Genomic DNA, 24,257 nt, shown 5'->3' with positions numbered 1-24,257 from the left:
TCAATTGAGCGTACCATGTTGATGGTGCCATTGATGATCACAATTTCGTGCACCAGGAAGCTAACTTGAACCTAAAACACAAAAATTGGACAAGATTCAATATAGGTTTTCAATTTTACCAAAGAAAGGGGATAGAGATTCTGACTCAAAAGTGAAGCTTACTAGTAAAATTGATCCAATAGAAAGATAGAGCTCAACGCGCTGGACGCGTGGCCGCAAACGGTGCGGCGATCGGGCTCAAACGAGGAAGATACAGTGGTTTGAAGATTGGATGAGGGTTAGGGATCTCCTTGATGAGCGGATAATTTGTACGTTTTTTGGCATTGTTTTTAGTATGTTTCTAGTAGGATTTAGTTAGTTTTAGTATATTTTTATTAGTTTTTAGTTAAAATTCACTTTTCTGGACTTTACTATGAGTTTGTGTGTTTTTCTGTGATTTCAGGTATTTTCTGGCTGAAATTGAGGGACCTGAGCAAAAATCTGATTTAGAGACTGAAAAGGACTGCAGATGCTGTTGGATTCTGACCTCCCTGCACTCGAAGTGGATTTTCTGGAGCTACCGAAGCCCAATTGGTGCGCTCTCAACGGCGTTGGAAAGTAGACATCCTGGGCTTTCCAGCAATGTATAATAGTCCATACTTTGCCTAAGATTTGATGGCCCAAACCGGCGTTCCAAATCAGCTCAAGAATGCCCGGCGTTAAACGCCGGAACTGGCACAAGAATGGGAGTTAAACGCCCAAACTGGCTCAAAAGCTGGCGTTTAACTCCAAGAAGAGTCTCTACACGAAAATGCTTCAATGCTCAGCCCAAGCACACACCAAGTGGGCCTGGAAGTGGATTTTTATGTCTTTTACTCATCCTTGTAATTCTTAAGCTACTAGTTCCCTATAAGTAGGACCTTTTACTATTGTATTTTTCATCTGGAGATCTTTGAATCTTTTGATCACTGAGGGGCTGGCCTCACGGCCATGCCTAGACCTTGTTCTTATGTATTTTCAATGGTGGAGTTTCTACACACCATAGATTAAGGTGTGGAGCTCTGCTGTACCTCGAGTATTAAAGCAATTACTATTGTTCTTCTATTCAATTCAGCTTGTTCTTGTTCCAAGATATCACTTGTTCTTCAACTTGATGAATGTGATGATCTGTGACACTCATCATCATTCTCACCTATGAACGTGTGACTGTCAATCACCTCCGTTCTACCTTAGATTGGGTGGATATCTCTTGGGTTCTTTAACCAGAATCTTCGTGGTATAAGCTAGAATTGATGGCGGCATTCAAGAGAATCCGGAATGTCTAAACCTTGTCTGTGGTATTCTGAGTAGGATTCAATGATTGAATGACTGTGACGAGCTTCAAACTCGCGATTGTGGGGCGTTAGTGACAGACGCAAAAGAATCACTGGATTCTATTCTGACATGATCGAGAACCGACAGCTGGATAGCCGTGCCGTGACAGGGTGCGTTGAACATTTCCACTGAGAGGACAGGATTGTAGCCATTGACAACGGTGATGCCCAACATACAGCTTGCCATGGAAGGGAGTAAGAAGGATTGGATGAAGGCAGTAGGAAAGCAGAGAGACGGAAGGGACAAAGCATCTTCATACGCTTATCTGAAGTTCTCACCAATGAATTGCATAAGTATCTCTATCCTTATCTTTATGTTTTATTCATATATCATCTATAACCATTTGAGTCTGCCTGACTGAGATTTACAAGGTGACCATAGCTTGCTTCATACCAACAATCTCCGTGGGATCGACCCTTACTCGCGTAAGGTTTATTACTTGGACGACCCAGTGCACTTGCTGGTTAGTTGTGCGAAGTTGTGTTTATGCCATGGTACTGAGTACCAAGTTTTTGGATTCATTACCGGGGATTATTTGAGTTGTGAAAAGTAGTGATCACAATTTTGTGCACCACTCCTCCTCTTCCACTTTCTGTTTGCTGCATGGTGTATGAAGTGAGGAAGAAGAAGTTGATGCTTCTTTTATATTATGGGTCCGGTTTAGGCCCCAGTTCAATCGGTTTGGTCCTTTTGGTCTGATTTTGGGCCAAATTTTCGAAATTGATATCAAAATTCTTGTTTTGATGAGCTCTATCCTATTTTAATATTAGTTTTGCATTTTTAGCTTTCCTAGTTAAAATATAATTTATTAACTAATTATTTACCGATTTTAGCGGGATTTACAACATGTATAATAGATTGAACTGAGGTTTATGTGATAATTAAAGTTTCAATTTATATCATGTAATGCAATACACCACAATGGTTAGGTCCACATAAAATTCAATCTGAATTAATATATTATAGTGTGCTTATAAGAATATAAAATTAAGAGAATATCTCCAATCCATTATAGGAAAGTTTTTGTTGAGCAATCATGTTTGGTTTTCCAGCAAATTCACGATCATGGTTTTTCAATGCTTCTTTGGCCAACTTAGGGGACGAGATAACAATTGTTGACTTTAGACCTAATTGAATGGAAAATATAGGGCCATATTTCATTGAGAATTGGAATAGCTGAAGATAAAGGGAAGAAGTATCTAATTGGTGAAGATTTCCAATTATTGGAAGGCCTCTAGGACCTGGTGGAAAGACTTTGTTCTTGTTAAGTGTTCTTTGTTTTTGAAAGAAGAAGAAAAATAAGGACAAAGGAAGAGTAAGGAATAGAAGTAAGATAAGCGGTGGCACCATTCTGGCCGTAACTAATTATGGTAGGCTTAGCAATTCAACAAACATGTAAGGTGCAAGAAAAAGGAATTAATGCAATTCACCGAGTATTAAGTTTCCTTACCTAATATTTATAATACAAAGCAATTCATCAAACATGTAATGTGCAAGGAAGCAATGCTATAAAAAAATCAACAACTAAGTTTAGGCCTAGTAATTCAACAAACATGTAATGTGCAAGAGAAAGAAAGTGATGCAATTCACTGATTATTAAGTTCTGCTACCTAATATTTATAATACGAAGCAATTCATCAAACATGTAATGTGCAAGGAAGTAATACTTTAAAAAAATCAGCAACTAAGTTTAGGCCTAGCAATCCTACAAACATGTAATGTGCAAGAAAAAAGAAGTAAAGCACTTCACTGATTATTAAGTTCACATTCATCAAGCATGTACTATGTAGTGGAAGAAAGTAAAGTAATTGACCAATCTCTTGCTTGAATATAAGCATAGAGTTATGAACAAACCCACTCTCCAATCATATTAGGATCAAGGTAAGAGTAAAAAGGATTACACATTTGGTCAAATGAAACCGAAGTAGCTAATGCAGTGGTAAGGTGGTGAATTGAATCGTCAACAGTGGTAGAAAACAGATGATTGAGCGACTCAGTTGGTGGTAGAGGGCGTTGCTGCGATTTGGAAATCAAAAAAGAAGACTCAGTGAAGTGACTCGTCAAGCAGCATTCTCTGAAGATTGCGGAAGCTATTGGAAACGAAGGTTTAGGAGGAACAGCGCATAGCAACTTCGAAGGTGAAAGAGGGGTAAAATTGGAAGAAGATTTTTGTTAAGCACTTAATCTCAATCTGCAATTGGAGATTGTAATTGGAGTAAAAAAGCGGGAAACATTTCTCCATAAATTTGCTATTGGAGTAAAAAAGCGGGAAATGTTTATAATTTAGGTACCATGAGGAGATGCCATGTGGTAATTTTTTGCTTTTAGATATATATAATGGATTAATTTAGTAAAAGTTTAATTTGTTTAAAAATAATTTAAATTAGTTTAATTATTTAAAGTTAATTTAATTTAATCCTTAAACGTTAGAGTTTAAACTAATGTAATTTAATTTAGTTTAATTTTATAATTTATGTCTTGAATATTAGATTAACTATGTACCGTTAGAGTTTAATTTAATTTAGTTTAATGCAATTTAATTAAATTATTGAACGTTAGGTTATCTGTGTCCAGGATTGAAATATAGTTTATATTAATATTTATTTTTAATAGAGTTGTTCGCTTTAGGTGATTTTTGATAAAACTTTGATATGATTTTCTTGAAAAATGTCTGCATTACTTAATGGCCTATTGGTGAATTGGTTTGTTAATTGTCATGGTTCGAAAAGAATTTTTCCATCATCGTGTAGTCCACCGATGTATCACCAACATGAGGAAATAGCATGATATGCCCCTAGACGACAGGATCATACCGTAACTGCAGATGGCTGGCTTAGCCCATCTCACGAGACTCAACGACCACTGGTTTAGGTTAGATGAGGCGTTGTTCAGTACATTTGTCGAGCAGTGGCGGCCTGAGACGCATACCTTCCACATGTCATTCGGAGAGTGCATAATTATGCTACAGGATGTTGTGTACTAGATAGGCCTTCCCATCAATAGACAGTACGTCAGTGGATGCCTGACGGATTTCGAGCGGTATATTGATGGTGGCTAACCTGCATGAGATTGGTTCCATGAGTTATTGGGTGTGTTACCTCCGGCGGACTGCATCAACAACTTCATCGTGAAGTGCACTTGGATGCAAGAGACATTCAGTCACCTTTCCATGACATAGACAAGGAGACAGTCAGGAGGTGCGCCAGAGTGTAAATCATGATGCTATTATCCACACAGCTCTTCGGTGACAAGTCTAGTACATTCATACATATTTAGTGGCTACCGTATGTAGCGAGATTATAATACTTCCCAATATTTGTCGTACAAGTGGGTTTCGTCAATACTCAATATTGACCAACGATTCACAATGCTTGAATGCCTTGATGCATGATGGGAATAACCAAAAAAGTCAATGGAAAAATGCAGATGACCCGTTAATTTGGCTTCCAACTCATACATGACTCGTCTTCAGAACTGCAACACTACCTGGCATTGTTATCTACACACCAAGTACCCACCTTGGCAAGGCATTATAGGCCTCCTCTCAATCCCCATATATCTGCGCGACGGCCTTCTGCTTAGCCAACCATACCCGCTTGTACGTAGGTCTAAACCCAAAATGTGCATCCGTCGTATTCTGCAAAACCTTGATGGACACAGCCGTATCAGCTCTGATCATAGAAAGGATGAAAGTAGATATCACATGATAGTCAAACTTCCTGTGAACACTGGAGATCGAGGTGGCCAAACATGTATGAGGTCCGTTATACCGTCTGACCTCCCAGATACCTTTCCATTGTCGTAAAGTGATCCGAATCAACCATCTGAAGTTGTTCTGAACTTCATATACTTTTCTGTAGTACTTGACATGGTTCGATTCCAGCACTTTGTACTCAATCTCATGGCGGATACAATAAGTCTTCACACATAAGACGCCTTACTCTTTATTCTAAAACTATTGACTGACTTGGAATTCAGCTAGACTTAGAGTGTCCTGTGAATCTTTGGCCCCAAAACAAACTTTTACATCCGGAAACCCTACTGTCTCATGGCATCTAAGTCTAGAGTCGAAAAGTGTGGTGGTACTGTTGAGTTTCCGAGCTTGATGCTCCAGCAGCCCCAATAGGAATACTCCTCCATATGTCATCATCGCTGTCATTGTCAATCATGGCGGGTTCAACATTATCATCATCCCCTAGCACGTCTTCCACCGTATCTAGTTCTCCAATCTCTCCAAAAATTGGGATCATAACAATAGTATTCATGTTAGCACCTATTTCCGCAATCTCATTGCGATGTGGATCAGATGCGAAAGACGGAGATGCCATCAAATCTCCTACAGATGCCAGTACAGGCATAGATGAAGACACAACAACAAGGTTGAACTGGAGGCTGTTGCCATTGCTACTGATTGATTATTCCAGTTCGATCTTCTGAGCTAGAGACCACATCCACAAGCTTGGCCAATAGTTCAGAAATTTCCACCTTCGAAAACTGGCGACGACAGTGAAATAAAACTTGCAGATCCTCGCTCACTGTCCATCAGAAATGAGTCGTACTTCACCCCATCGCGAACAACATAACTTGGAATTCTATAATATAACTTCTCTATCTGTTTCGTTCCATGTAATTATAATTTCTGTAGTACGGTATTCTGAAAATCAACAAGGCTCGTAGAAGGTCTGATAAAAACACTCAACAGATCCTTATCAGTAAATATTTTTTTTTTAGTCGTGTCTTTCTATTGCACAAGAACTATAAAACTCTCTTTACTAACCCTTATGAATTTATCTCTATTCAACACTTCACGTTATGATCCTATATAGCACGAGGTCCTTACGTAAATTGAATTGAGTCAATTTGATTTAATCATATACATTACTTTGTTAATAAATTGAATTTATTATCTTCGATTTATCATGATTAGGTTTACATATAAATCGATCTAACAAGATTCGAATTATAGGCGTATGACTAAATCGAATCAATATGATTCTAATTACGAGTGTTGCTAGTAAATCAAATGTAGTAACTTGGATTTACATAAAACTAAAATAAATCGAATTAGCTTAATGAAATGAAGGTAAATCGAATTATGTGGATTTGATTTACATAAATTTAGGAGATTCGTGTCTATCTTTATATTTAGAACATTCACGTAAATTATAAACCTTAATAGATTGTTTATGTGATTATCCAAAAGAAAAATAATAGAGAATGTACTCTTGTGCTCAGGAAAACAAACTAAGCAATCCCTCTCAACATGAGAATTTCCATTATAAGCTAAGTTTAGCAACGACAAATTGACCGGTCCCAAGTCAAGAAAAAAAGGTTTGACTGGTCCCTCCAAGTCTACTACTATAGGTAACGGATGCTAAAGAAGATGCACAATTATGAGTGTTGCAAATAAATCTACCATCTTCGATATAGCATGATTAGGTTTTACGTATAAATAGAATCATATTTATTCGAATTACATGGATTAACCATTAAGAGTCTCTTACATAAATCGAATCGAATTATGAGTGTTATTGATAAATCGAATGTAATAACTCCTATATACATGAAACCAAAATAAATCAAATTAGCTTACTTCAATTTACATAAAATGAAGGCAAATCAAATTATATGGATTCGGTTTACATAAATTTCGAAAATTCACGTCCACTCCTTATATTTATAAAATTTACGTAAATTATAAATCCTAATGGGTTGTTTATTTGATTTGCCCAGAAGAAAAAACAGAGACGTACTCAAGGAAACAATCTAAACAATCCGTCTCAACTTAAAAAGTTCCCATTATATACTAAATTTAGCAACGACAAATTGACCAGTCCCAAGTCAAGAAAAAAGGTTTGACCAGTCCCTACAAGTCTACTACCATAGGGAATCAGATGTGTTGCGAGACGTGACACCAATTCATTCACTAATGTCGTTCAACACTGCTAGCTGGGACCATATTAAAGGGAACAGATTAGGAGCAATTACTTCTTGCAGTTGCACACCACATCTTAATATCCACCAAACTTCATCGTCAAACAATTTTTTATAACATCGTTTCCCGCTTCTTGCCTGTCATAATTCTTACTCTAACTCCTGATCCTCATTATCCATAATGTTAAATGAGTTTTTTCCAGCCAAACGATAAACAAGGTTTATATATAACATTGTTATATGTAGATACCGTATATCAAATATTTGTTCAACTTTAAATGTGTTTAAATTCATCTAACGTTGATGATATTTCAAAATAACAGCACCCATTTTTATCATAATTTAGATGTTAGGACTTATAACACCACAATCGACAGGAACGAAAGCTTAACAAGTTCTAGTCATTGTCCTCATTGGCTAACAATCTGAGACCAAGAACGAAAGCGTCATTCAAAAGCTAATCACTCACTACACAAATTTTACAAAACAGCATTGCAAATTAAACACAAATCTAATAATTAAGTCCACATCTACTACTAAAGAGGAAATTAAAGTTGTCCTACATGGCTGGTCACCCCAAGAAAGGGCCAACTCTAATATCTCAATTGTTCACTGGGGATATTCCTCGTACTTATTTGATGTTATACACTTGGTTACTCTCAAATAGGATGATAGAATCCATCCATACCTCATTTAAAAGTAACCAAATGTATGTTTAGTTTGACATACTCAACAAAACAAATACACAAAATATTTCTCATTATTCAACACTCACTTCTGCCATGTGAGGCTTCATCTTAGGAGGCCTGCCCCTTGGCCTTCCAGTGGAGGAAGCATAAGGTGACGTCGATGACAAAGGCTCGTCTGTGGTCCTAGGAACCTTCTTGGGCCGGCCTCGAGGCCTGCCACTTGACACTTTTGCAGTAGGTGGGGCATTAGGGTCCTTGGGGGGACGTCCCCGGGGCCTTGGTGAGGACAGGACTGTCCCCGGAGGGAGAGGGGCCTTGGGCTTTGGAGGCCTGCCACGGCCCCTCTTTGGTGCAGCATTAGGGTCAGGCTTCATGTAGTTGTTCTTCAAGAACGTGAGGTCGCCACTCTCCTTCATGTTGTTGAGGTGTTGGGAGAGTAATTCGGTGTGCCCTGCTGGCAGCTCCCCATAGGTGGACTCTATGTAGTTTGATATGGCTGATTTGCTTGCGCCATTGCTGTCCCCCGTAGCTTCAATTGCTTTCATTATCATCTGCACCATATGACAATCCCAACACACACAAAAAGATACAACTTCATACATGTATTTTTCAAAAATAACATATATAAAATAAAATCATAGCTAAAATTGATGAGTTTCTGACATGTTCATATGGGAAGTGTAAAAATTGCATGAAGTGAGTCTCAACTCTCAGATCCCATAATAACGATAAACAATATTTCTCCCAGTCAAAATTACAACTTTGGGGTGTTGCATTCTTGTTAAAATTTCTACAAACCCTAAATTCTTTTTCCAAACATGCCTTCTAATTCAACTAAGTAGATTCAAGTTGGTGAACAAAACCAAATCAGCCTATAACGATTAGGGAACATTGAAACTCAAATGAAGATGTAGGCAAAAAAAGAAAATGAAACCAATTTTTTTTTTTAAATTCAAACAACCTTGATACTCATAAGATTCTACTTGCTTCACTATGAACATTCTTTGGATATTGATTTATATATTTATTAGGGTTTAAAAAGAGGGAAGAAATTGCTAGGTTAAAAGATAGCTAAGTTTACCTCAGGGTATGGAGGAAGTTTAGTATCCTCTTCTGTCGCCATTGATGTATGTTGCAGGTTGATGAGGCAGCTGAGTAGCTAGCTGGCACAGTGCACACTCCACTAAGTCACTAACCCCAAATATTAAAAATGAAAACTTTGGGGTTGTAAGAGGAAGGGTTCAATTTTTTTTCACCCAAAGGAACAGTTTTTGGTCTGGGTGGCACTTGCAAAGATCTAGTGGTGTGATATAAAGGTAATAGGCAGCATAAATAAATTAAAAAAAAAATTGCAAAGCAGAGAAAAAGAGGAAATAATAAAAATAAAATAAAAAAAGAAGATGCAAACAGTTCCCCTTTTTCACCCACCTTCTTCCTTCATCCTTTTTGGGGATTATAATGGACAGCTCGGATTTAAAAGATGGATGATGATCGGACGGTGATGGATCCGTTGTTACAGGGTAACCTTGATCGATGACATGGCAATTATGTTGAAGTTCAAAGATCTTTTTTAAGGTCCCCTTGTTCTTTGGGCTTTGTTTTTGGATGAAGTGACCCTCTTAACTCTCTTCTTTTTTCTCTGTTTTCTAACCCCTTTTTTTTTCTTTCCGTTTTTTTTTTCCTTTATAAAATTGAGTATGATGATATGAAAGTAGGGAATATTATGATGCCACAAAAACATGCCACTTTCGGTTTTAGAATAATGTGGTCATATATGTTTAACTATGCAACACTTAAAACAAATAAATAAATACTCAAATTGGTTCCTAATAATTTTAAATAGATTATTTTAGTTTTCGATCAATTTTTATTGTTTATAAATTTTTGAGAATTATTATTGTCAGACAAATTGATTCATCTTTTAATCAAATTTTTAATATACATATTAGAAAAATACAATATAAGAAAAATACAGGAAGATATAATATAACATTCAATTTAATAGACAATATTACAATAATTTTTCGGAAAAAATATTTTAAACATTTATAATTTAAAAGAGTGTAAAGTCGAGTGATAAGAATCATAAGATGTTACAAAAAGAAAAAGTTATTACTTTAATATTTTATTCAATAAAAGATAAAGAATTCCATGGTTTATAATGAAAAACAGGAAAAAGCAACTTAGATTTACCATATAAAGAGACACAAAAATGAAGAAGTAATATCATTGGAACTTCGTATAGTTTTGGTGCCTCAAACAATATGAGCAAGGAAACAAGAATGCGGTTTCAAGAAGATGAGAGTAACTACAGTTTTCGGACTAGTTAGAGTCCTTCATACAAATCTTATTTGAAATGTCAAAATTTAAGTTCTTAATTAATCAATTAGACAATTTGTAAGTCATAAAATTTGTTCGCACTTCGCACCTAATAATAATTTTCCACCCAAGATTTATGTATGTGAGGAATCGCTTCTAGCATAGCCATATGCTCTTTTGATGTGATATTAATTTTGAAATGTAATTAGTTACTTTTATATTATTTTTTATTATAAATTTTAGTATCTTACTTTCCATATGCTCTAGCTATAGTGTTGTGTTCCCCAACTTCTTAAACAAAATAGGGGAAAAAAAGATGGAAGGGAATATTACGTACACACTATATGACCAACTAACATAATAATATTTTACGAAAAGCACTAACACACTAATCCATTTTCTTTTCTTATTATCAAAATTTGTCACCGTTACACATAGTCTACAGATTATTAGCAACAATTAGGTAACACTCATGTTGTTTTTTATTGGAGAAACATGCTATCCACTTTTTTTCTGGCTTTTTTAGATTCTCCAAAACCATATACGAAGGCCATATTTGGAGTTAGGTTTGAATCATAAGAGCATCCGTTGTAATAAGAGCATCCGTTGTAAGCTCCAAAAGTTTTGATTCATTAGTAAAAAAATTTACTTCGAATAAAACCCAAAATAGTCCTGACAATTACTTCGAAAGACAACGAGGCCTTAAAAAAAAAAAACTTAACCCGGCCTCTGACAATTACCTCGAAAGGATAACGAGACTCCTGTACAAAAAAAATCCAGGTTATTTTTTTTGGCACAAAGGCTAATCAGTCCCAAAAAAAAAAATCAAGAGCCAAATTGGGTGTGTTTTTTTTTGGGGCATCGTTGTCCTTTCGAGGTAATTGTCAGGGGTCGGATGAGATATTCACTCTTTATTTTAAACACAAATGATTCTCAGAATTTTTTTACACAAATAAATTAAAATAAATACAATGTTTTGCAATTCTCCTAATAAAAAAGTGATTGTATTTGACTATCTGTATATATTTTTTAAAGATATGTAATTGTATTGCTTTGTAAAAAAGAAATATATAAGAATAAAGATAAAAAAAGAAAAAAGAAATCTGTCACTTTGATAAATATCAAATACTAACAAAAAGAAAACTAACAAAAGAAATTGGAGCTTCCTTGTTTTCACAGTTATTTTTGGAGGTTTTTAAATGTGAAAAGTTCGCAGCATCCGTATATTTTTTTAATTATATATAAATGTTGGTTTTAATTAGAAATTAAAAAATATATTTTATGTAAAAATTTATTCCCAATAGTTGATCCTTTTTAATAGAGTTTAACTACAATCTTGATACAGAAAAATAGACCTAAAATCGTTAAAAAAAAACAACAATTTATAAATACAAGTAAGAAATCATAGCTCTTTTGCACAATTTACATTATCACAAAAGTGCAAAACCTACACCACACATGGTGAATGTGATCTACGGTTTACTCTTCCAAAAGAAATACAGCTATTGTTCGACGAACAACAATCAACAATGACTCTTGAAGCATGTCACAAATTATAAAGATTTACAATAGCCAAACACATACACTAATACACCTATTATGAACCAACTATAGTTATCAAATCTAACCAATAATTAAACAATTAAATTAGTTAGACTATCGAATTATTATATTATTGGTTCAATCGATAAGTTATAAGTTAAATCGATTGATCTGATTATAATTAAATAATTACATAAAAATAAATTTATTTCTTATTTTTATAATAAATATCTGTTTAGTTTTATTTTGTATTAAATTCATTATTATTTTTAAATTTTAATAACTCATCAATTAGTTTATATTTATTATATTCTTCAAGTATTTATAAATTTATATTTATTATACTCTTTAAGTATATATAAAAAAATAAAAATAAGAATAATTTTTTTTATTCTTGAAATTTGTTAAAAAATTTCAAAAATACTCTTAGATTTATTTTATTTAAATTTTGTCCTAAAAATTTTTGAATTTGCATCAAGTATATACTTGACAGCTAAATTTTTAGAAAGTTTAGGACCAATCTAATAATAATATATGACAACTATATCTAATTTATAGGTGTTAAAAATTATTCTTGTAAAATTATTGTTGAATTGGTCCTAAATTTAAAAAAAAATTGCTGCCAAGAATATATTTAATGTAAAATTTATGGGACAAAATTAAAACAAAATAAAATTTAAAGATATTTTAACAAATTTTAAAACAAAAAATATATTTTATCCAAATAATAATCATATAAATAAAAAATATATTATAATTATTAAAATATTATTTTTTAAATTTAAAAATATAATTTAATTATATTTATATAATATATTTAATAAAAAAATTTATGTATAGAAATTATTTTTTAATTAACTGAATTTTACCAAATTTAATTAATTTTAATTAGATTTGACTAATTTTTATTGAATTTGACTAAATTCAATTAAATTAATTACTTCACCTATTTAAATAATGACTCAATTCAAATTAATGATCAAATAACCGGATTTTCAGTTCGATTGACTGGGCTGGTTTGGTAACTGTAGGACCAACTCTTTTATTTATTTTATTTTCGACCAGGAATCAAAATGTTCTTCTTCAACCTTCTTTCCTTTGATTTTCTATTAAAATCATTTTTTCATTACATTATTTTTCTTGAGTCAAGAGCTTATTAATTATATTTTCAATCTTTACATTACTATTAGAGCCCATTTAAAAAATAACAGAAGTTACTTTTTTAACTTTTAAATTATAAAAAATCATAATATGCATATTTGGTATTATTTAAAAATAAATTTTTAACTTCTCAAGATGTTAATTCACAATATTTTAAAAAAGTAAAATTATATGATTTCTCATTTATGAGAAGTCATTCTATCATTTTTTTAAAATAAATTGATTTTAAAACAAAAAAAAATATTTTTATTTTTAGTTATGTAAAACTATTTTTTATTTTTCTAGAAATATTGGCCATCCACCATTATTTTCACGCAAGGTTCCATCTCTTAGAAGCAGTGTCCTTTCACCACCATTTTTACGTAATGATTTATCTGCTGAAAATAGACTTTCCACCACCATTTTAAAACGAACCACTTACTGCATATATTCTTTTCAGTTATTTTTTTATTATTTTACCACTCTATTTTTATTATTAAATTTATATTTAATTGTGTGGTATGAAATTTCAGTTTTAATTTCTTTTTCATATTTGATTTTATTTTTATAGTTAGTTATAATAAGTTCTTGACCCAATAAAGGAGGAGGCTAATAAAAGTATAAAAAAGTAAAAAAATAACAACAAAATATACATTGACACACATTTTATATTTGTTTTTTTACGTTCACCTACCATATCATACACCATCAAACAGCAAACACTAACTACACAATAATTTCTTTGGCATTGTCGTTAAGATTATCGTGAATTAAAATTTTATTATTATTCACTACATATAAAAACACCGTTATGAGTGAAGGTGAAGTAGAAGAACTAATTTCTAATGATATTACGTGAAAAAAACCAATTGTCTAAAAAATGAAATTAACAAGAGAGCAAATAAAGAATCAATTGGCTAAACGATTGTAATTTTAGTGATTAGATTATGTAAACATTCAATTTGTTATCATCGTTATTTTAATTTTTATTTTCTTATGTAAAAAATGGTATTTTTTAAATTATTTATTCAAACGCTACAACTTTAAAATATATACTTCTATAACTAAAAATTTAAATACAAAATAACTTATTTATAAGTTGCTATTAATAAAAGTCCTTATATTTTAAACTCTTTTTTTATAAATACTTATTTAAGTTATTTACCCAAATTGAGCCTTAACACATGATTTAGCATTTTTAAATAGATTAATAATATATAAAAATCTAAAATAAGTTTTATTTTTACAAAGAAAACTTTAGAAGATATGACCCACTATTTATGAGGTAGGTTTTGTGAAAAGGTAAATAGTGAAAGCCTAAAGGGAACTATGATTCTTCATTTGTTAAATTCTATGAAAAATTACTAAAATTTGAGAATAAATTTTGTAGTGAATCATAATTTGAGAATAAATTATTATCTGCCAACTTATTGTCAATAATAATTAATTATTATATTTTAAACACATATATAAAAAAAATATCTATATAAAGACACTTCTATTAGATACAGTCGTACAAAAAAAATATTTTTATTAGATGCATCCATAAAAATACTTTTATTAAGCACAATCATTAACAAGAGTTGGCAGAAATTGACAAAAATACTATTAAAAACGTAGCGAGATTATAATTTTAAACTACTTATTACATATATTTTTAAATTGTAATCTAAAACCACAATTATACTTAAAGAAAGAAAAGAATATAACTATTTTAATCACGCAACCTATTCTAATCTAAATGACTTAAAAGCATGCACACGACATTTCCAACCCAACGTATTAAAGATTAATTGTTACATACACAAACAAAATTCAAACTCCTAATAATTACTTAAATAGACAAATAAATTAAATAAATGGAACAACCCAAACTAGTTACTAGCAAAGATTGTTAGTGTGGTCATTTTGGTTTCTTATTCAAAAATCAATAATCCATAATATTAGAATATATTAAGAGCAAGAGTAAAGTATTATTTTTGTCCCCAACATTTGGGTAAATCTCAAAATTATCCCTAACGTTTCAATCGTTCTATTTACGTCCCTAACGTTTTAAAATTGACTCAATGTTGTCCTGCCGTTAGGGATCCGTTAATAAAATTAACGGTAGGACAAAATTGAGACGATTTTAAAACGTTAGAGACGTAAATAGGACTAAAACATTAGGGACAAAAACGATACATAAAAATAAATTTCAATTTTATTCTTCAATAATATTAATTTTTTATTATACATAGTATTCAATTATTTTTAATCATATTTACACTTAATCACCTTATTTTCATTCTAAATAAATTATTTTTTTTATAATTTTACGCTTAAAGTAATATAATTTTTTTATAAATAAATAAATTTTATACTTTCATTCTAAATAAATAATGTAATTTTACTTTCATTACTTAATCACATTACTTATATTTTTTTATAGTTTTACACTTTCATTCTAGTCACATTACATTATTTATTTAGAATAAAAGTGTAAAATTTATTTATTTATAAAAAATACATTACTTTAAGTGTAAAATTGAAAAAATAAATTTATTTAGAATGAAAATAAGGTAATTAAGTGTAAATATGATTAAAAATAATTGAATACTATATACAGTAACAAATTGATATTATTGAAGAATAAAATTAAAATTTATTTTTATGTATCGTTTTTGTCCCCAATGTTTTAGTCCTATTTACGGTTCCTAACGTTTCAAAATCGTCTCAATTTTGTCCCGCCGTTAATTTTATTAACGGATCCCTAACCGCAGGACAACATTGAGTCAATTTTAAAACGTTAGGGACGTAAATAGGACGATTGAAACGTTAGGGACAATTTTAAGATTTACCCCAAACGTTGGGATAAAAACAATACTTTACTCTGAGAGCAGTTAACATTTACTAGAATTATCCTAATATATTCTAACACATAAAAATCATAAATTGCTTTGGAAATCAGAAAAATGTGTTTCAACTTTCAAACAATGTTTCGCCAACAAACTACATGCCTTGAAAAATAATATTATATAATTGAATTCACAATTTGTTTATACAAACTTAATTATTAGTAATTTCAGATTAAAAAAAATCTTAAACTGAATAATCTACACACACGAGAAATTTCTTGTCATGAGAGATTTTAGAGTCCATCAAGTCCTATCCATGGTTGATTGTCCTATTTTCACAGTTACAGTTTACAAACCACCAAAGCTTCATCATCAACTAACGCTACACAAATTGTACATAACAATTCATCCGTAACACTCAAAGACACTTTTCTAACCCCAACACTTGGAAGAAAAAAACATTACCATGATTCAACAACCAAGAACAAAAAAGCGTTACCCTATTGATCAACACTAATTTCCGCCAATGGACCTTTCATTTTGGGAGGCCTCCCTCTCCCCCTCCCACTAGGCGAACCCCCAACCACCATTGGCGGTGGCGAGCCATCAAATCCCCCAGAGGGCCGGGCCATTTTCCTTGGCCGCCCTCTCGGTCTGCCACTCCCACCCGAGGTCTTAGCCTTTGGTGGGCGTGGCAGCTCATTTGGGTCCTTTGGGGGCCTTCCCCGGGGCCTGGAGGGTGCAACGATAGTGCCCGGGGAGAGAGGGTCCTTGGGCTTTGGGGGCCTGCCCCGGCCCCGCCGTGGCGGCGTGTTGGGGTCACGTATGGTGTAGTTGTTTTTCCAAAAGACTAGCTTACCACTGTCCCTCATCTTTGCAAGGTGCACATTGAGCAGTGCCTTGTGCCCCTGAGGCAAACCTCCGTACGTGGATTCTATGTACTTTGATATTGTCGTTTTGTTCGAACCGTTCTCTTCATTAAGAGCTTCAATTGCCTTCAAAATCATCTGAGAAAATTAAAACAAAAACTCGCGTAAACAAAGCTCACCCAGTCTCCACTGATTTAAAATAATCTATAGTCGTTTTTGTTTAGTTAATTCCACCCGTAATACAGTGAAATAATTTTCATTTCCATTCTCTAGCTTCCTATAAATGCAAAATCGGGGGAGATACTTAATTAATCAATATCTTTATTTTTTTTTCATTTCTCCAAGTTTTTGAAATTCCAATGGAAGCATAGCAAGAACAGTTGTAAATATTCAGAATTCAGATCAAGATTAAACCTAAACAAGAAAATAAAGAAAGAAAAAGCAAGAAGGGAAGATTCTGAATGCAGTTGAAATCATCTAAAAAATCTAAAAATAATAACAATTAAAAACATAGATGAAAGTTTTAGGATCAAATAATAACTGAAAACTTTGAATTAGGTAAAGTATTAAGAGATAAATGGAGATTTGAAGAAGGGAAAAATGTTACCTCGGGGTATGGAGGGAGTGAACGAGGTTTATTAACCTCTGGAGTCGCCATTAAAAGGTTTGGCAGAACTCTCGTTCCCGTAAAGAAATACAACTTCCAAGATTCAAGGTTCTCTTCTGTCACACAACTGTCTCGTTCGTTTGGGCAGAACCTGCAAAGAATTGAGGATCTGATTTGAAGGACGAAAAGATAAAATAAAAAATAAATTAATTAAAAAAAATGCAAGAGCTTCTTTCTTTTCTTGCAATTGCTGTTGTTGATGTTTTCGGGAAAAATCCGAACGGTTGGGATTTGGAGAAGGGTGAGTGATCAGACGGTGGGGTATTGCCACCTGAATAACACACGGATCGCTGAGGTGGCTTATGTTTTTTATTGTTTTTAATAATACAGTGTGAAAGTACAGAGATGTCCCTGAAGGTGGACGGGGTAACTCGGTAGAAAGGTGGGGCCCAATTGGAAGCCCAAAACCGGAATGGGAGCTCCTTGTTTTCGTGACCTCAACAGATGTAGCATCCAAATTGATGTAAGAGAGCCGACGGTGAGGATTTTATGGGGGGAGGATCACGTGTGTTCTGAGTCCGTTAGATTCAGATATGGTTGTTCCCTAGTCAGTAGTCACTACTCCGCACTCACTAGTCACTAGTAATAAGTGGCAGCTACCCCCAGAGATTTATTTGTACAACACCACCAACAAGAAGGTGTCACACACTGACACTCATGATAATGATGTTCCATCCAAGTGACTGAAAGAGAGTGAGGTCAATTAATATAGGTTGATTAGGTTCAATAAGCATACGACTAATGATATACTAGTACAATTTTAAATCATCATTCATTCTAAACAAGGAAAAATTGTCTGCTGTATGTTTTTAAAACAATAAATATATATAATATATTAGATTTTTAGCCTGTTAACGGAATTAGAAAAACAAGTAAGCGGTTATTACAAGGGTCTAGTCATAAGTATACTTAACGAAATAACACTTTTATCCGGGTACTAAAATCACAAACACTTACAAATGCCAAGTTAATAAAATAAATCATTTGCATTTTAATTTTATTAGATTATAACTTTTATTGATTGTATACGCAATACAATTTTTATATTATTATAGAAATTACGATAGGAGATCTACGGATTAGCAATACACATAAATTGTTAAAGGGTTCCAACACAAAAAAAAAAAGAAAAAAATTGTGACACCCTTCAAGCGGTTTTTTCATGAAATCCAACAATACATAAACTGCTAAAGAGGTGTAACAATTTATGTATGAGTATAAATACGCTGAAGGGAGTTATGGATTATTCAGTTTTCATCATTTGGCAAAAGTAGAGAGAGAAGTTAAACTTTGTTTTAGAGAGAGAGGAAATTGTGAATTGAGAAGGGAAGGCTCTTAAGGCTTAGAGAGAATTTGAGAATTTAGAATCATTTATGCGTGGAACCATGGCGGACGAACGCAGTCTGTACCAACTCAACGGCGTTGCGCACATTGCTGGTAACATCAACGAAGAAGTAAGTTTGTTTTCTTTTAGTTATTGAATTTTATATGACATAAAATGTAGTATTATGGTGCAGTAGTTAGAATATAGAATTTAAGATTTGTAGTTTAGAATTTTAAAGTTAAAATTTAAAATTTAAAGATAGGATCAAATGTTTAAGTAGAATGGTTATCCTCCTGTAATTAAAATTTAGGGTTAAAATTTTAATTACAATGTTTAAAGCTTGTAGGGTTATTTTTTAAATATCGTATTTGAAAACTAAGATTTAAAATTTTAACTTTTAAATATTAAATTTAAAACTTAAATTTTAGAAATATAACTTAACGTTGATAATGTGATATTTTATTATTTTAAATTTTAAAATTATAAATTTTGTAATTTAATATTTAAAATTTAAAATTTAAATTTTAGAAATAGAATCTAACGGTTATATTTTATTATTTTAAGTTTAAGATTTAAGTTTTAAATTTAAGTTCTATTATTTTAAATTTTATAATGTAGGACTTATGAATTTAAAAGTTGGACATTTTTCACTTGTTCTAAAATACATTAAGATATATTTCAAAATTTTATGTAAAAGTTCAATATCTTGCGCGATAGCCAGAAGCAAAATGCCGTCGTACTTTCCATACAAATGAGTCATGTCGATGCTGACTAGTGGCTTGCAATATCTAAGTGCCTCAATGCATGGAGGAAATGTTTAGAAAAGACGATGAAAGTACACTATAAACTCATCAACCTGATCATCGACACGTACCGGAGAAATCTTCAACAACACCACGGTTTCATCCATCGTGGATTGCACACCAAAGATCCAACGAAACAACTAGGCATACGACTCTTCCCAATTCCTGTAAATCTGTGCAACTGTCTTCTATTTTATCATCCACACTTTTCTGTAACTAGGCTTGAATCTGTAGGTTGCCTCTGTAACTTCTTGCAACACTTTTATCATAACTGCGGCATCAGCTCTAACCAAGGGAAATATCCTCGCACAAATGATATGACGATCAAGTTGTCAATGATCACTCAAAATCGATGTGGCCAAACAAGTGTGAGGTATGTTGTGCCTTCTAACCCCAAGTACTCTTTCGCTGTCGAAGTGTGATACGAATCATCCACGTGCAACCTTTTTTGAACTCCTTGCATCTCCTTTGATACTTAAGATGATCTGACTCTATCACCCTATCCTCAACTCCACGCCGGATGCTATAATCCTTTATGCTCAACACAGCTTCCTCCATAGTCTGGAAAGATTGGCCAATTTGAAATTCTCCAGAAGAATTTCCCTCGTGTAATCCTTGACCTACAAAGGTAGAATCTATGTCCGGTTGCTGGTTGACGGCTTCCAAGTTCAGCGTTGAAAAATGCGGAGAGTGTTGCTGTGACCCGAAATTGGATGGCCCCTGATGTTCAGGTGAGTTCTTAGGAGTATCCTTGTCACTGTCCCCTAAGATGTGAGCTAGTACATCGTTCGAATCATCCTCTCGCATCGCATTTTCCACCCGATCCGATTCACCGTCACCTAAAATACCCAGAATCATATGGGGTAACCTAGCTATCCTATTAGATGACTGCATTCATGAGAATTATAGATCATTTTGATTCTGGGTTGATTAAATATAACTGCCTCTTTTAAAGAGAGGTTGCATATATTCAAATTAAACGCATAATAATTTGTTTAGTATCCCCTTCCCTTTCTCTATTAAAGCACTAATAAGTTTGTCTTATTATATTTTATTTCCTAGTGGAAACACTGTGTAAAGCGCATGAGGCTTGCATATTGCTCGGATATTATAAGTCAGTCATTGATTGAAGTTGCTAAGAAGCTTTCACAGCTGGAGGAGCTTGAGATTTCATATAGCTGCGTTTCTTCTAAGAATTCCATTGAGGCTATAGGCCAATCCTGCTCTCATCTCACTGTTTTGAAAATTATCATGGAAAGGAGGAAGATAAGAGACGAATATGAATGCAATGATGAAGCATTTGCCATTGCGAAAATAATACCAAATATTCGCCATCTCAACTTCGTGGGAAACCATTTGAACACTGCTGGCTTGGTGGCTATTCTTGACAGATGTCGTCACCTGGAACCGCTTGACATGAGAGGCTGTTTTGGTATTCAGTACTTGGGAGGGACAAGGTTGGGGAAAAGATGCCCTGAGCAGATCAAAGAACTTCAGGGTCCGGATAAGCATCTTGATCGATCCTGGTACCTAACTAAAGAAACTTCTGACGATAAGGATGATCCATGTGCCGACATTTCTTGGGATATGTGTTGTGATTGTGGACTCAGAGAGTCAAATGAAGATGATGAAGCATTTGCAGAAAGAATGACGGTAGAATATTATCGAATATTGTAGTTGCAAGCAATGTTCTTAAATGATTTGTTGATGCTACATTAGTATAATACTATGTTTTTAAGGCAATTTTTTTCTTTTTAAAAGCTCCTATTTTAGTAGAGTTGTTTTTAAGGCAATATGTTTAGTTACAAACTAGTTTGAGCATCACCACTTCACCAGGAACCTTATCTATATGGAAGTGATTAATGCCCTCACTTCTTTTCAGAAACAGTTTTTATTGAATCATGGTATTTTTTCTTGGAACATCTGGCAACTTAAAACAAATATGGTAATCCTGCTTAATATATTGATAAATTACCTCCTGAAAACTATATTAACTTAAAAAATGTGGTAATTTTTAAGAAAAGACTGCTTATTAATTATAAGTAGAAGAAATACAGAATACCTACAAAAGAACGATGACAACGTAAATTACAAAATTTGGGTGTAAAATGGGAATTTGCAAATAGCATTATTTTTTCTTTTTCTCTATATTTTATTTGTTGGTGTTCTCTCTATTTAAATAATAATTCGCTAAGATTTTGTTTGGTTGCTCGGGTGAGCAGTGGAACGGGTGAAGATGAGATTGGAGAAACTGTGTATAAGGAGAAACTTTGTTCATCAACTTCATCTAACTCCTCTCCATCAGTCAAGTCATAATTGGGAGGTTGAGAGAAATCTACCTCCACATCACTTTCAAATTCATTGGGAGAAGGTTTTTCAAATTCAAAGGATTCACCACCAAGAAGATTGGATGCATGATCTTCATCACCAAGGGAACTCAATTCTTGCTTCACTCCTTCCAAGTCTTCATATGGAATATGCCTTGGAGGTTGTGCACATTCCTCCTCAACATCAAATTTACTCTTCTTGGAGGGATTTTCTTTGATTTTAGCTTCCCATGGAAGTTTCGCATCTCCTAAGTCTTCAACCACTTCTTCCTTTTCTTCAATAATCATAGGCTTCTCCAATTGTTCTAATACAAAGTGGCATTCCTCATTTTCCACCGGAGTTTCCAATCTCTCCTTCATGCTATGCTCTTTAATTGATTCTCCACATGTGACCATGGGAGTGCTTTGAGTGCTCAAGCATTGGCAGGCTAAAGTGCTTACTACCTTGGTCAAGGTAGCCATAGATTCTAGTGTCTTCCTTTGCATTTCTTCTTGCCCTTGAAGTATAAGGCTAAGAATTTCATCCATTGAGGATTGGAGTGGATAAGAGGGTCCATTGTCTTGGAGAAAGGGTTTATTATAGGAAGGTGATTCTTCTTGGTAAGGTGGTGGTGTGTATTGAGGTGGTTCTTGGGAGTAGTAATCTTGGAATTGTGGTTCCATGTATGGCTCATATGGTTCAAAAGGAGGTTGGTGTGGTGGATAAGGATTAGAGTCATATGGAGGTATTTGGTGAAAAGAGGCTTGTGAGCATAGTTGATGATCATGTTGAGGATATGATCATTGGCTAATCCTGGAGGATCGTCAGATCGCAGACTTATTGTTAGCGATCTTTGGTACCAAAAATATTAACCCTACTGGTCATCAGTGTGTAGGTAAAGCCTAAATTTATTTGTCATTCCATTCTCACAATTAGCATGCTTGCTTTGTGATGATTGGATTTTTGACGGTTTAGAATTCACAAATGAATTCTCGTTGCAAGTATAGTTTCTAAACCAATCACTAATCCTTTCATACAAAAAGTTGTTTGTCACTAAAACAAACCCCTAAATTTATAAACCGAAGTATTGGACCTCGGGTCGTTCTCCCTAGGAATTGTAATGAAGTGTCTTGTTATTGGTTGTGAGTTATATTTGGGGTTTTTAAGCTTTTGGACAAGAAATATAAATGGCAAAGAAAATAAACTAACAACTAACAAAGCTCTTGGCAAGATATGAGAACTAGAAGTCCTATCCTAGTTATCCTTCTCAATTATGATGAGAATTGTTCATTGCTACCACTTAGTTAACCCTTACTAAAGAAAGGAAAGTCAAGTGGATGAATTGACTTGAGCCACAAGTCCTAGCCAACTCCCAAGGAAATACTAGCTTTAGTGCACTCCAAACCAATTAGCAATCTCTCCAATTATCAATCAACAAAGGAATTAGATAACTCAAGTGTCACTAATTACTCTACCTAGGCCAAGAGGAACAAAATCTATACTAAAACTAAAAGAGACATTTCAACAAACACATAAAGTGCAATAGAAGTAATCATTATTAAATGCAAGAAGTAAAAGAATCTACAACTACAAAAACAAGAGATCAACAATAGAAAAGCAAAGAAGACACATTTAGTATGAATTACCTCTTATTGAATTGGAAGAATGTAGAAGGAACAATACTAGATCTACAATAAAATATAAGAACAACATAAAGGAAATTACAACAAAAGAGTGGAAGAAGAATGAATGTAACTACAAGGAATTGAGATGTAGAAGTAGAAGAAAGCAAAGATTAAAATCTAGATCTAAGAACCAAACCTAATCCTAATCCTAATTCTAGAGAGAAGAGAGAGTTTCTCTCTCTAGAAACTAACTCTAACTACTAAACTAAACTAATGGTTAAAAGTTTTTTTTATTTCCCTTCAATTCTTGGCTTAAATAGCATCAGAAATGAGTTGGATTGGGCCCACAAGGCTTCAGAATTCGCTGGCCACGTTTTGCTTTAAGTGAACCAGGTGGCAGCAACGGCACGTGCGCGTACTATGCGCGTGCGCGCCACCATACGTGTAGCAACTATGGCAAATCTTATATTGTTTCGAAGCCCCGGATGTTAGCTTTCCAACCCAACTGGAACCGTATCATTTGGACCTCTGTAGCTCAAGTTATGGTCGTTTAAGTGCGAAGAGGTCGGCTTGACAGCTTTCCGGTTCTTTCATTTCTTCATGAGTTCTCCAACTTTTCATGCTTTCTTTCTTCATTCCCTTGATCCAATCTTTGCCTCCTAAACCTTAAATCACTTAACAAACATATCAAGGCATCTAATGGAATCATGGTGAATTAAATTTATTTATTTTAAGACCTAAAAAGTATGTTTTCACTCTTAAGCACAATTAAAGGAGAATATACAAAACCATGCTATTTCATTGAATAAATGTGGGTAAAAGGTATTAAAATCCCTTAAATCAAGCACAAG

At 33.5% G+C, this 24,257-nt stretch overlaps 3 protein-coding genes across 4 annotated transcripts; 1 reads left to right on the top strand and 2 right to left on the bottom strand.

The window, feature by feature from the left end:
* Positions 1 to 7,716: 7,716 nt before the first annotated feature.
* Positions 7,717 to 9,312, bottom strand: LOC130967142 (HMG-Y-related protein A-like). The gene is made up of 2 exons (XM_057891962.1): positions 9,058 to 9,312; positions 7,717 to 8,527 (listed from the first exon to the last, which is right to left on the bottom strand). The coding sequence occupies exons 1-2, from the start codon at positions 9,097 to 9,099 to the stop codon at positions 8,048 to 8,050; spliced, it is 522 nt and encodes a 173-aa protein (XP_057747945.1). The 5' UTR covers positions 9,100 to 9,312; the 3' UTR covers positions 7,717 to 8,047.
* A 6,658-nt stretch (positions 9,313 to 15,970) lies between these two features.
* LOC130967627 (HMG-Y-related protein A-like) lies at positions 15,971 to 17,508 on the bottom strand. 2 transcript variants are annotated; one of them, XM_057892572.1, is made up of 2 exons: positions 17,288 to 17,508; positions 15,971 to 16,818 (listed from the first exon to the last, which is right to left on the bottom strand). In XM_057892572.1, exons 1-2 carry the CDS (start codon positions 17,336 to 17,338, stop codon positions 16,312 to 16,314), a joined length of 558 nt encoding a protein of 185 aa, XP_057748555.1. In that variant the 5' UTR covers positions 17,339 to 17,508; the 3' UTR covers positions 15,971 to 16,311. The 2 variants fall into 2 exon arrangements, with proteins under 2 accessions (XP_057748555.1, XP_057748556.1); XM_057892573.1 differs by having other exon boundaries at positions 15,971 to 16,806; positions 17,288 to 17,502.
* A 3,049-nt stretch (positions 17,509 to 20,557) lies between these two features.
* On the top strand, positions 20,558 to 21,151 carry LOC130967076 (putative F-box/LRR-repeat protein 23). Its single transcript, XM_057891898.1, has one exon. The coding sequence runs from the start codon at positions 20,558 to 20,560 to the stop codon at positions 21,149 to 21,151; it is 594 nt and encodes a 197-aa protein (XP_057747881.1).
* The last annotated feature ends 3,106 nt before the right edge of the window (positions 21,152 to 24,257 follow it).

This window comes from Arachis stenosperma, chromosome 3, assembly GCF_014773155.1.
Source record: "Arachis stenosperma cultivar V10309 chromosome 3, arast.V10309.gnm1.PFL2, whole genome shotgun sequence".
Lineage (NCBI taxonomy): Eukaryota > Viridiplantae > Streptophyta > Magnoliopsida > Fabales > Fabaceae > Arachis > Arachis stenosperma.
The sequence above is the reverse complement of the archived record's forward strand: the minus strand, read 5'-3'. Positions and strand labels throughout refer to the sequence as shown.

Bases quoted from the DNA above. Each gene is read 5' to 3' on its own strand.
- LOC130967142 (XM_057891962.1), bottom strand. From the start codon at position 9,099: ATGGCGACAGAAGAGGATACTAAACTTCCTCCATACCCTGAG. The intron at 8,528-9,057 runs GTAAACTTAGCT...CATATGGTGCAG, and splicing joins AACTTCCTCCATACCCTGAG to ATGATAATGAAAGCAATTGA.
- LOC130967627 (XM_057892572.1), bottom strand. From the start codon at position 17,338: ATGGCGACTCCAGAGGTTAATAAACCTCGTTCACTCCCTCCATACCCC. The intron at 16,819-17,287 runs GTAACATTTTTC...TAATTTTCTCAG, and splicing joins CACTCCCTCCATACCCCGAG to ATGATTTTGAAGGCAATTGA.
- LOC130967076 (XM_057891898.1), top strand. From the start codon at position 20,558: ATGAGGCTTGCATATTGCTCGGATATTATAAGTCAGTCATTGATTGAA.